General features: G+C 27.9%; 3 protein-coding genes across 3 annotated transcripts; 2 read left to right on the top strand and 1 right to left on the bottom strand.

Annotated features, from left to right (window-relative positions):
* Positions 1–400: 400 nt before the first annotated feature.
* Positions 401–3,991, top strand: LOC123293168 (kynurenine formamidase-like). Its single transcript, XM_044873893.1, has 4 exons — positions 401–583; positions 2,411–2,512; positions 2,582–2,795; positions 3,463–3,991. The coding sequence occupies exons 1-4, from the start codon at positions 478–480 to the stop codon at positions 3,896–3,898; spliced, it is 858 nt and encodes a 285-aa protein (XP_044729828.1). The 5' UTR covers positions 401–477; the 3' UTR covers positions 3,899–3,991.
* A 1,566-nt stretch (positions 3,992–5,557) lies between these two features.
* On the top strand, positions 5,558–9,305 carry LOC123291484 (kynurenine formamidase-like; the record flags this gene model as incomplete). Its single annotated transcript, XM_044871787.1, has 4 exons — positions 5,558–5,885; positions 7,696–7,797; positions 7,878–8,091; positions 8,894–9,305. Coding segments are annotated over exons 1-4 (834 nt in total), but the record flags the coding sequence as incomplete, so codon positions are not given.
* A 127-nt stretch (positions 9,306–9,432) lies between these two features.
* Positions 9,433–11,734, bottom strand: LOC123291482 (tRNA (adenine(58)-N(1))-methyltransferase non-catalytic subunit TRM6). The gene is made up of 2 exons (XM_044871786.1): positions 10,776–11,734; positions 9,433–10,493 (listed from the first exon to the last, which is right to left on the bottom strand). The coding sequence occupies exons 1-2, from the start codon at positions 11,386–11,388 to the stop codon at positions 9,784–9,786; spliced, it is 1,323 nt and encodes a 440-aa protein (XP_044727721.1). The 5' UTR covers positions 11,389–11,734; the 3' UTR covers positions 9,433–9,783.
* Positions 11,735–12,854: the final 1,120 nt, after the last annotated feature.

Here is a 12,854-nt window from a genome sequence, read left to right as displayed (position 1 = left end):
AAGTTTTGATTTATTATTCCTTCTTCACGAGTTTTCAGTGGATTTTTATGTTTTTTGAGATCCCTAAGTACGTTTTTTTTTCAACATGTAATCATCGCAAGTTTACTCGATTCAAATGAGAATTCATCATTGATTTTAAAATAGGGGTATCATTTTAGGGAAAATTGTTATTTTTTCTTACTTTATCTTTCTTCGCATAGCAAATAAAATCAAAGCCGGCTATACAAATAATCTTATTGTTGGTCTACTACAAGTAGGTAATTAATTTAATTTTTAAATGTATCTTAATTGTTTATATCTTTTTATCTAAACCCGATGATAATTCGTGCTATTTCGGATAAGCTCGTCTTTTAAAAAATTAATTCATATTGGGTTTATGAAGGTTTCAATTCAGTTTATTTACAAACTGGTAAACAGTAGGTATAAGATTTTAGTAGTTTCTATTTTAAGTTTTAAATTTGTGTTAAATTATTCAAAATGAATATAAATCCGGATATGGATACATTATATTCACCAAGTAAATGGTGTAGACGTTTTAATGGTGATGGTGCCACAAAATATTTTTCAGACTTTATACAAAGAGGTAATTTTCTCAACAATCGCCTAATTAATTGTTATTGTTATAAACTCATGTAGATACCTAATTTTCAGCACATATTCGTTGTACCTTTTACAGAATTGATAAAAACTTATATAATTATTAATTTAATAAGGATTAAAATTTTGTAGTCGATTCTTTTAATTATTAATTAATTATTCTTTCATTTATAATTTAGTACGGAAAATTTGTTGTAATGCTAGACATGATACCAAACATCTGAATGTCAAAACAAAAACATGACATTTGTACTAGTTACATAAGCGCGCGAATTTAAAAATATTTTGAAATTTATTGGTTTCACCTAATTATTTCAATATTGAATGCAACCTTCAATTATTACCTGAAATTTGTAAAACATTCAGTTAATTTAATAGAATGTTATTGTAAAAACTTTCAAGTTTAAATTAAGGTTAACGGTAAATATTTAGCTTCAAGCAATTTACTTACACAACTAAAGTTAATAACAAAGAATCCTTGAAAATCGAGAGTAAAAGTATTCTTCTTTTTTTGAATTCACAATATTCCCTAGGTACGCATCAAATACTAAAATATCTACCTAATTATTATTCTCTAGACACGCATAAAAAAAGTTTATAATTTTAAAAAAATTTTCTATAAAATTATCAACTATAAATGTAGTACCGGCAAAATCCGTCATGGAGCATGCTTAATTTTCGCAAGGAAAATGTTTTGCAAGATTCCGTTTAGAACATGCTCCTGAACGTAAAAGTGTAGGTTGCCGGTGGATAACTCGGTAGGATATTGTTTAAACTAACTTTTTTTAAACAAATAATTGTCCGAATCGCTTCGGAAAAAACTTTATTATACAATTGGGGTCAAAATTAACAAAAATTGTTCTTATACATTAATCCCTTCAGTTTTCGAGTAAAAAATTCGTAAAATTTGAAAAAAAACAGGATTTTTACGATTTTCATCCCTCAAAAACTCTATGAACAAATCAGATTTTTAATATGTATATAATTTTTATTTGTAGTGTAAAGCTTACTCAAAAACATCCCATTAAAAATTTTGGTTTAGTTGCATTTTAAGTGTTTGATTGTCAATTGTTAAGACAGCGCGCGAAAAACCACCCAACAATGACGATTTTCTGTTCTGTACATGCTAGAAAGATAGGATTTTCACCGATCGAATCGAAATAAAGTCAAATTAACAGTTATTTAGACATATTTTTTAATAGTTTTAAAAGTAAAATAATCTACCCACTGTCCACGGATGGAGTGACAGAATGACAAAAAATAAAAAACTAAATTTGAACAAAAATTATAGTTTATTCGATTAAAAAATTTTTTGAACCGATATGTATCCGGCAAACCTCTGATTAATCTTTATCCAAGAAGATTTTTCGAACGTGAATATACAAAAGAAAGTATATATCTATACCAATTGTTTTAAAATTATAGATTACAATTCTGTAACTGAATTAATTCCTTGTAATTTAAAACTAAGTATCTAATTTCTGTAAATGTCTTCGTTATATACAAGTTGAAAAATTCAACTTACATATGATATTAAATTACATAATTATTAAAATATTTTATATATTGATTATAAAATTATTGTAGTTGACAGGTTTCCGTTATTGAAATGTATCGAATAACAAATACATTAATTGAAAATAGCATCCGATAATGAATAAATTCTAACAACATGAATTTAATTGAAAAAAGTTCTTGACAGTTTAAAAAGTTTTTTTGCAAAGCCCATACTAAATTAAACTAAAAATAATTAGTTATTATTATTATTTAAAAATGATATGAAGTAACATCTTTTATTTTTTCTTTCTTTCAGTTAGTAATAATGTTCGAACAAAAATTCCTTGTCAATTAAATTTGTCATACGGCGCAGAGTATCATGAAAAAATTGATATTTTTGGATTCGATTTACCTAAAGGTAGTTAATTATGTCAATAATATTAACATCAAGTCGAACTGATTTTAAAATGAAAATTGATTTTTCTAGATGCTCCAATTTTCGTATTTGTTCATGGTGGATATTGGCAAGAAAGCAGTAAAGACGAATCTTGTTACATGGCTCAAATGTTTTATCAAAATGGAATAAAAACTATTATTATTGGCTTTAATCTTTGTCCACATGTTACGGTTGAAGGGCAAGTAAAGGAAGTTACACAGGGAGTTAAGAAAAGTTTGGAATTAGCAGAAGAATGGGGTGCGAAGTATGTATAAATTATAATTTATTTTAATATACAGTAGAATCTCGTTAAGTTACAATCCAATTAGCTGGAAAAGTTAAATAATTTGAGTTTTTAATGGTTTATATATTTTTGCTTAGTTCTAAAAATAAATATTTATACTTAGTTCAAAACGTTTTTATCAAGTTTTGTACAATATACGTGTGATAACGCATTATTAATCTACTTCTGCGATTTCCCAACTCGTGCTACGCACTTGTTTTGCAAACACATACGCACGTTAACAATTCTGTTAACCCACTAGTGTCGTAATAGTTATTTACAATACTAGTGGGATAACAGCATTATTAACAAACGCGTGCCAAATTTTCACTACGAGTGCGTAGCACGAGTTGAGCAATCGCATATAATAATGCGTTATCACACGTATAATAATGCGTTATCACACGTATATCGTACAAAACTTTATCTACGCCTCTAAAATGTGAACATAAAGAATAATTATTATTTAAAATTTGTCATGACTTATTGAGAAAAATCGAAAATTTAGTTTACATTTTGACAATAATAAATTAATTACGCCACTAGTGCGGTAACGGACTATTTTTCCCACGCTTACTGAGTGAGAAAAGTAGTTCTTATGTCACGAGCGTAGATAAATATATTTTTTTAATTAAACATTGATTTATAGGAAAGTGGTAATTGCCGGTCATTCATCTGGAGCTCACGTGGTGGCTTGCCTATTAGAACGTCTAAATCAATATACTGAAAGTCAAAGAAAACTAATTGTTGGTTTACTTCTAGTAGCTGGAATATATGATATTGTTCCGATAGTGGATACTTATGCTAATGATCTTTTATTTTTAACAAAAGATACTGCTAGACAAATAAGCCCCATGTACAAAGATATTGAACGAAATGACATAAAAATTTATGTTTTGGTTGCTGAATTTGAAAGTCCTGCATTTATTGAACAATCTGAAAAATACTATGAAAAATTAAAGAAATTAAATTTTAAAGTAGAATTAATTAAATATAAAGATCATGATCATTTTACGATTATGGAAGATTTAGTGCACGATACGTATGATATGTCTAAATTAATTTTCAGTTTATTGAAAAATTAAGTACTTTTTTACTTTTTAAGCGAGCTGATAATATTTTTAGTCAAAGCAATACATGGCAACCGAACAATAAATTATGACATTAATATTTACAAATAATGTAACAAATTTAAAAAAAAATTAAATTAATTTTTATTTACGAAATACCGTATAGTTCTTTTCATTTTTGTCTGCCCTATCATAAAAATACTCGTATGTCTCATGTAACTAGGGATGTAATGTTAACGTAATTTATCGAAAAACAGCGATTCATATATACACCCGTGCGAAGCCGAACCGAGTCGCAAGTTAAAAATAAATTGATCCAATGGTATCATCCTTTATATTTAATTTTTACAGTTTTTAAGAACTTGTAAGGGACACACCTTTCTGTTAACTATTAATTATGCAAGTAATTAATAAATAGTATGTATCTTTCTATGGTACATAAATCAATTATTCCGGTTAATAAACTATTGAAGTCTCATTTATTATTTCGGGGATTTTCATCATTTCAGAAGATTCATTCAAGATATAACTGATTGTTATAATTGGTTCCGATACCGGGAATCAAACCCGAGCCTACTGGGTGGTTATAAATTCATAGTTTTTATTCAAAAGTTTGTAAAGCTAACACTAACCAACATTTCATTTTATCTTTTTAATAAAATCCTTAAACAGACTAAAACGTCCATTGAAATTTTTTAATTTTTGTATCGATTACCAGTTACGGAGTAGAGTGAGCTGGAAAACATAGGTCAAGTTTAATATTCGCGTAAGATGTATGTGCCTATACACCCAACATTTTTTTCTTTAAGCTTTTTTATCGAGTTTCAAGCATATGTCAACTTAAAAAAGACACTCTGTATACAGGGTATATGTATTATATGTTCAGTTTCGCTTAAATACAAAGATTCCAAGGGTGTTTTTTCAGTGTTTTATTTTATTTATAAATTATAATAAGTTTTTTCATACAATCCTAAATTTCCATACAGCTCTGGTCTTATTGAGTCCCTATATATCAACTATCAAGGATTTGTCGCCCCACAGTTTTACCGCTCCGAGCGGTTGCCCGGCTCATCCCCCTTCCTCCTGGATCGGGCCCTGCTGCATTGTTTAATTGTTATAAAATGGTCATAGTGTCCAACAAATTCTGTGCTGTATTTTCTCAGACCGATAGCTTAAATACGACGTTATTGTGCTCCATTGGAAATCATTCAAGAAGTTTCAAGTATGTATTAATCATTTTCCAAAGCACTATCTTTCTGTCCTGCGGAAATAGATTTTAAATTTCTTAGATAATTACATTGCAATTCTATCCTTGAAATTATATCATTTTCAAACCATGGAGGCTCAATGTCAAGAAATCAAATTATTTTTTCAAAACTATTCATCGGCTTATCAATTTGGATCCATTGTTGAAAATTTATTTACTTAAATTAAAATTAAAAAAAAAAAAGAGAAAAAGAGAAAAGATTATTCATCGTATGCTATTAAAATTATTACGTGTTATTACATAAAATATATAATTATGTATGATAGAATAGAACACGAAAGAATAAAAAACATTTTCCTCCTAGTATGAAGTTTGTCATTGACATTCGTTTAACTGTTTGATAAGCTGCTAGAGCATGCTAGAGTTATTGCTGAACTATTTGCGTACTAAAAACATTCATAAACATATGTGTATATTTACAATTCTCTGATAACGGTAGATAATTTTATTAAATATCCTTTTAAACAAACAATTTTGATAATTGTTTGTAATAAAAATCGTATCCAATCGGATAAAATCGACTGATAGAGAATAATAGATATATATAATAATTAAATATATAAAAAAATTACAAATCAATTTCTATTGTGATTAATGTTTGAAGTGATTAAGTTTATTTATTTGAAAAAATGGATATGATAAACAATTTAGACGATTTATATACACCTAGTAAATGGTGTAAACGGTTTAATTCAGAAGGAACACTTAAATTTTTTACTCAAAGAGTAACCAAAGGTAAGTATTTGGTTTTTTATTTGCATCTAATTAGAAATTTAATTATGTATGAATTAATTATGTATCCAATCAATGAGTCATTTTAATTATTTATAGTTAAAACAAATACATTTTTTATTCAATGTTACCAAACAATTCTATTAATTGTAAATAAATATGATTTAACAGTTTTTAATTTTCAATAATCTGTAACGATTTATAAAATAATTCGTTTAATTTTCTAGTTGAATTACTTTAGGTATGATTCTTTCTATAGTAATTTTTTTTGTTTTTGAGAATTTTTTTTTCCCTAATGTTTTGAATTCTGAATATTAAGTTAATGTCAAAGGTCAGGATTCATCAAGTATATAATTTAATATGAATCATAAGCGTAGCGCCAGGAAGTACACTTTTTTCGTCTAAACCTTCATCATATATACAGATGTTAGATCCATAATTTCAAATAGTTCCGCAAAAAATTTTTGAATTAACTGAGTATTTAAGACGACTAATAAAAAAATAATCTTCGATCTTATATATGCATATATAAGTATACCCGCGGATATAAGTTGGCCTCTGAACTTCATGATTTTTGACTGTGATCGAAGATTATTTTTTTATTAGTAATCTTAAATACTTAAGTTAATTCAAGAATTTTTTGCGGAACTATTTAACATTATGTATCTAATGTATCTTATAGTATTTATTTTATACGCTACCAACATTTTGCCTGTTTGCATTATAATTGACTTTCAAATTTATTTCAATTAGTAAGAAGCCAATAAATTTCTTATATATGAAAATACAATGTTCACGGAAATTGCATAGTTTTTATTGAATATAATTATTTAATAATATACTACGCCCACCCGCTACGCTAGACGATGAACTATGAACTTAGCTGAACTTTCTACTAGAGCTGTAACAAACTGTGTGTACCGAATACTGAGTTGTGGGTACACCATCTAGTATCGAGTACTGAAACGTTACTCAATTTTTTTTATTTAGAATATATACACTTTGACTTGAACTGTAACTGGTATAAAATCTTACCAATTAAAATTTTAGTACCTGGGTGGCCAAGTTTTGCTTGGTATTTTTTTAGTTAAAAAGATACAAATTTTATAACTAATATAGGAACCGTTTAAAATATCTCCACACAAATACCAATTTGAATGTCCCGGTAATATACTTTATTTCATTAACTACGATATACGTATATCACACCATCTATTTATCAACCAAAACTGACATAGCCACACGGACCACGTAAAATGTACATACTCGTCAATAGATGCCAGAAAGAGTCATATTTTGCAGTTCATGTTTCAGTTTTTCCTGAAAACACGTATTAAACGACGTTTTATATAAATTAAACCTAGCTATCGATTTTTCGCCCCAAAAACCTCCTGCGCACTAAATTTACGAGTATTATGTTTTAGTAACGCATACATACGGGTACTCAATTTCTCGTTACTTTTACAGCAATACTTTCTATTAAAATAACAATCGATGCAATAAACTTTGGTTATTACAATAACCTTCATCCTCCCCTTCTTGACTTTTTTACCACTTTGCCCTTCCCCGTGAAAGAAACTCTTTTTAAGCAATTCTCTGACTCGCCGAATGATGTAGTTATGAGTAAACATTTCTGTATTTATATTTTTACATTTTCATTATCAAATATTTAAGTTTACAAAAATAATTTAAATACACAATAGACACGTTCTACTCAGGATAGTTCTTAATTCTCAACTTAACTCCCTGGACGTGATTTTAAGGAATCAAAAATAAATTGGACGAAATTAATTAGTTTTGTTTCTTTTATTAGGGAGTGAAGTTGTAAGACATACAATACCTTGTAAACTAAATGTGGCATATGGACCGGAAATTCACCAAAAACTAGATATATTTGGTAATGATCTACCAAAAGGTAATTTTGAATTATAATTTATAAAACCATATTTCTTTCAAAACTTATTAATTCGACTATCTTTATATTTTATTTTATAGACTCACCTATTTTTATTTTTATACATGGAGGTTATTGGCAAACTTTTAGCAAAAATGAATCATGTTTTATGGCAAAAATGCTTTACATGAACAAAATTAAGACAATTGTGATTGGTTATTACAAATGTCCATATGTTACACTAAATCAACAATTAAATGATGTTACCAAAGGTGTTAAAAAAAGTTTAGAATTAGCCGAAAAATGGAATACATCGTAAGTAAAGCATATCTTAAGAATTATACTTCACTTAATTATTTGTTTTGGCTAGTTTCCGCTAGAAAATTCTTTAGTCGAGACGGGAATAAAAGCTCGATGCCTCGATAACTCGAGAAATCAATTTTGTAGGCAAAAACAAAAGTTGAACAAAAACATTTAATGGGAAAAACTATTTTTTAAGTAACATGTTTCGAAGCTACGATGCCACAGACAGACACACATAGCGGCCAAACTTATAAAACCCCTTTTTTACTCTCACATGGAACAGGTTTAGGTATTGTCGTAAATATACTTGTTAATAAAAAAATCATTTTTATCATGAAAATAGTTCTTGTCCAACTTTAAAGTTAAAAGATAGGTAACTGTCCAATTAATAACGATTACAATATTGCAATTATCTAGCATGACTAGCTAAAAAAAGTCTTGCAATAGATCTAAAGTTATTTTGAATCAGAATTACAAGATAAAACTACTTAAACTGTGTGCTTTAAAATTGTACCTTGTTTTTTTAAATGTTGGCCTCGATAAAACAACTCTAGTAGTAGTATTAACAAGAATTTCAAAAGATAACGTGGTTTTTTGTGACAAATTCTTGTGTGAAACTATGCAGAGCCGCATACGAAGTCATACAGAAATAATATGATAGCACCCTGTTTCACAAGTGCTGCTCTGCATTCATTAGCATAGGATATATAGGTACTGACCAATGTCTTCGATACCCGTGATCGATTTCATGTTGTCTATCTCAAACAAAAATCTGCAAAAATAATTGATATAATAATAATTATTATTTTTTCAGTAAGGTCATAATTGCCGGTCATTCAGCTGGAGCCTTTAACACGGCATATTTATTAAAAAATTTATCACAGTTTACACAAAAACAGAAAAATTTAATCCAAGGTTTAGTCTTAATCGGAGGTTTATATGATATTACACCGCTTATTGACACCTACATAAATAAGGTGATACAGTTAACATTAAAAGAAGCCGAAGAATTAACACCATGTCTAATTAATTTAAATGAAAAATTAAAAATGTATTTGATTATACCGGAATATGAGAGTCCAGCATTTGTTGCCCAGAATCAAATGTATTATGATCGATTAAAAAATGCTGGTTACGATGTTCAAATGATTCAATTTAAGAATTGCGATCATTATACCATTATGGAAAATTTAATGAAGGAGGAATTTGAATTATCACAATTTATTATAAACTTATTAAAATAATTTTTAGATAGTTTTGTTATTTTATATTATATTTTGTTATAAAAAAGCAATTAAAAAAGATCAATTATTGATTGAATTTTTAATGTATGTATTAATATTTTATGCTTGCCGATTGTCGGATTAGCCGTATTTCACTTTCGTATGAAATACTAATCATATTTCATACGCAAATTCCAAAAAATCAGGAAGAAAATATTTTCTAAACGCAAATCTTCTACCCTCTACTCTGGCACCCTGTGCAGAAGTCTTCGTAACTAAAGTAAGTAACGAGCAATTGTTCGACTCAAAAATATTAATTTTTGAAATTTAAAACAGCTTACATAATTTGGAATTACTATGGAGATTTTCTGGAAATGCATTCGTCACATGCTGAAGTGTAGTTAAGAAACGATGCTATAACATAGTCGAAAATTAGTCATTCTGTAAGATAAAAAACAAAATTATAACCATAGTGGGTCTGTTACAAATCAGATTTATTATCATTAACTGTATATCCAAAAAGCATATATCCTCCAAAATTTCGATTAACATCAGGATGACTACGTCCCGGTAATACTTGAATATTTCGCATAAAAGTATTACTTAATCTTAGATATGTAACTTTTTTCGATTTTTTTAAATGCATATAAACATCTGTTAAAATTTGTATACAATCAGAAAATACAACAATGGGTCGACTTAAATTTACAAAATCTATAAACGCATCCAATATTGGTGCCGGATGTTCCTTTGCAATAATAACCAATGCATCTACTTTTTCATCCAAAATTTGACATCCTTGTTCATTATCTTGAATCCATTTCTTATCTTTATCCACCCCACCCCCATTTGGTTTCAGAGGTTCAATTTGATCTAAATTTTGAACATTTTCTTCGTCAGTTTTTATTTTTTTTGATGGTGTTTCTCCGTTATCTGTTTCATCCATTTTACGTTTGTTTGTTGAAAATTTAAAATTTTGATAATAGTGTCGTAAAACCGAATAAATATTTACATTCACATAACGTTTCGTCATTAAATCTTCAGAAAATTGCATAGCACGAATAGCTTGAGATTGTGGTTCGTTACCAGGATGTACATGAATTAATTTACCAGACGTATAGTTTCCGATTCGTTCCAACATAGCGGCCACTGGTACACCAGACGTTCCACTTTCATAAATTAAATAATTACCTAAAAAATTTTTATTATTATTTTTATAACATTCTATTTGATAATTTAAAAAACAAATGAAGGTAACAACTAACAGAGTTAATTGTTTAAATAACCAGCTAATATGTTTGGGTATCAGTGTTATTAAATCATGAATGAAATGTATCAAATCTTAATTAATGACTGACATTCTACACTTTCTATACAGGGTATTTCAACAATTAACTCAGCCAATTATTTGTTTTCACTTGTTTTTATAACACTGTATTTATCCTAAAATAAAAACTATAAATAGTTAATTACCATTACAATGAACATTCGAGTAATATAAAATTTGTGACAAATCATCGATTCGTAGTCCAAGTACCTTGATTGGACTTAATCGATAATATATTTCCATTAAATGTACTATACTGGGTTTTAATATTTGTACATATTCGTAATACTTTTTTTCCTTCTTTTTTACATATTTTTCTTGACTGAATTCCGTTTTAGCAGCAAATGTTGATGAATTACTAACGATTTTACCGATTATATTCTGCGCACCGACTGCTTGTTCTTGAAGTTCGGATATTTCTTTTGTCGATAATTTCTGAGATTTACCGTCATCCAGAATATCACGATTATCATCACCACATTCTCGTGCATCAGGCAATTGAATATTTGTTGCATTCTCTACTTTCGTCAAATAATAATTATTTTTACCTTTCGATTCTAATTTAAATATTGAATTGTATTCTTCTGAGATTATATTATCCAATTCGATAAACATAAATCGTTTACCTAAACGTACACAGTCCCTTTTTTTTAATTGATGAAGTTTTTTATAATTCTGGCGTTGTATGATAATGTAATCACTCACTTTAATTATATTTTTATCCAAATTTACAGTTTCTATTGTATCTTTGGCCAACATATTCGTACAACGGTCTATAATACCTTGTAAAACTGAAATTATATATCTTATCACACTGTTTTAAATCACTTTTGTTTTTACAATTTTTCCGTAAACAATTCCTTCCAAATTCAAGTTAAATGTTCACATTTCCATTCTGAATAATATGATTTTTCAAAATTTATACTTTTTTAGGTTAGTTTAAATTTGATGTTACATGTGATTCTGATCAATACCCATGAGTGGTTACATAGTCCAGCATGGCACGGAGTGAGAATCGAAAATTTTTAGCAGTTAGTAAAGTATACAAATTTGCGGAATTATTGAAGAATACAAACTTCTGAGAGAGAAATATTTCGTTTTCGGATATCAAAAGTCACTAATAATTCGAATTACAACTTAATGACTCGATATTCCGTGATGTCGTACATAATTGCATATAATAATACATACAAGTTTCTAATAAAAGTAAAAGTTTAAGCTGAAATTCTGCTCATTATAATTTTGTATACTATTTTCTAGCATAAAATTGACCTAGATATACTTCTTTTTTTAAAGAATTAGTATACTTTCTTTGAATTAAACAAAGCGTATATTATATATAAAAAAAGAGGTTTTCGGTTCCTGCAAGGCTGCAACATACGAAATTATAGCTCATGGAATTGCATTTTTTAAGTCGAAAAAGTAATGAAACCAGCCTCAATTTTATTTTGCGGCCATGAAATTTTGCACAAAAGTTTAAGTATACAAAAACACCAGTACTCTAGTGTATCAGAAAATAATGGTTTTAGAAAATATAGATAATTAGAAAAGTTGAAGTATTCAAAGAGTTGTTCCAGGGAATGAAAACATTCATTTTTGAAATTAGTAATGAATCGAGCACAAAATTTTATATCTAATATGGATATGATGTTTAGGGCCGAGTAGCATTGAGTCCAAGGTCGTGAAAATTGAATTCAAGGATTTAAAATTTTTTTATTTTTAAACGAAATGTACTACGTGATGAATTTTTGAAACATACTTTGAAGTCGATTTCACATCGTTTTTAAGGTCCTTGAAGTTGATGTCGACCAAGACAAAGTACAAAATAGAAATTTCGTGAATGTTTTTTGTAAAATGTTACAATGGAAATTTGGGTACAAAGCTGATTAGCAAAAAAAAATTTAAAATTACAGACGCGAAATGTAAAAATTATTCAGCATTTCAAAATTTTATTTCAGCGATCTATAACTGCGTTAACATTCCTGATTTTATGAGTTTTATTTCTAAAATTTTGAAACTAAAAAGGAATTATATCTACATACTAAACATACACGTGCTGTCAAAATATTCAAAACTCGAATAAAAATAGTAATAAAAAATTTTTACTTACACAAGTTCAACGGTTCTATTGTTTTTTACAAATTAATTCTTAGAAAAAAATAAATATTTTGCTTTATATCAGTTAAAAATTACAACAATTTTTTGTTTGTTCTCTTGAAGTGATA

This window comes from Chrysoperla carnea, chromosome 2, assembly GCF_905475395.1.
Source record: "Chrysoperla carnea chromosome 2, inChrCarn1.1, whole genome shotgun sequence".
In the NCBI taxonomy this organism is placed as follows: domain Eukaryota; kingdom Metazoa; phylum Arthropoda; class Insecta; order Neuroptera; family Chrysopidae; genus Chrysoperla; species Chrysoperla carnea.
This window is presented reverse-complemented; position numbering and strand designations above follow the sequence as displayed.

Coding starts and splice junctions, on each gene's coding strand:
- LOC123293168 (XM_044873893.1), top strand. CDS start 478: ATGAATATAAATCCGGATATGGATACATTATATTCACCAAGTAAATGG. Junction 2,513..2,581: donor TGGATTCGATTTACCTAAAG/GTAGTTAATTAT, acceptor TGATTTTTCTAG/ATGCTCCAATTTTCGTATTT. Junction 2,796..3,462: donor GCAGAAGAATGGGGTGCGAA/GTATGTATAAAT, acceptor ATTGATTTATAG/GAAAGTGGTAATTGCCGGTC.
- LOC123291482 (XM_044871786.1), bottom strand. CDS start 11,388: ATGTTGGCCAAAGATACAATAGAAACTGTAAATTTGGATAAAAATATA. Junction 10,494..10,775: donor CTCGAATGTTCATTGTAATG/GTAATTAACTAT, acceptor AAAATTTTTTAG/GTAATTATTTAATTTATGAA.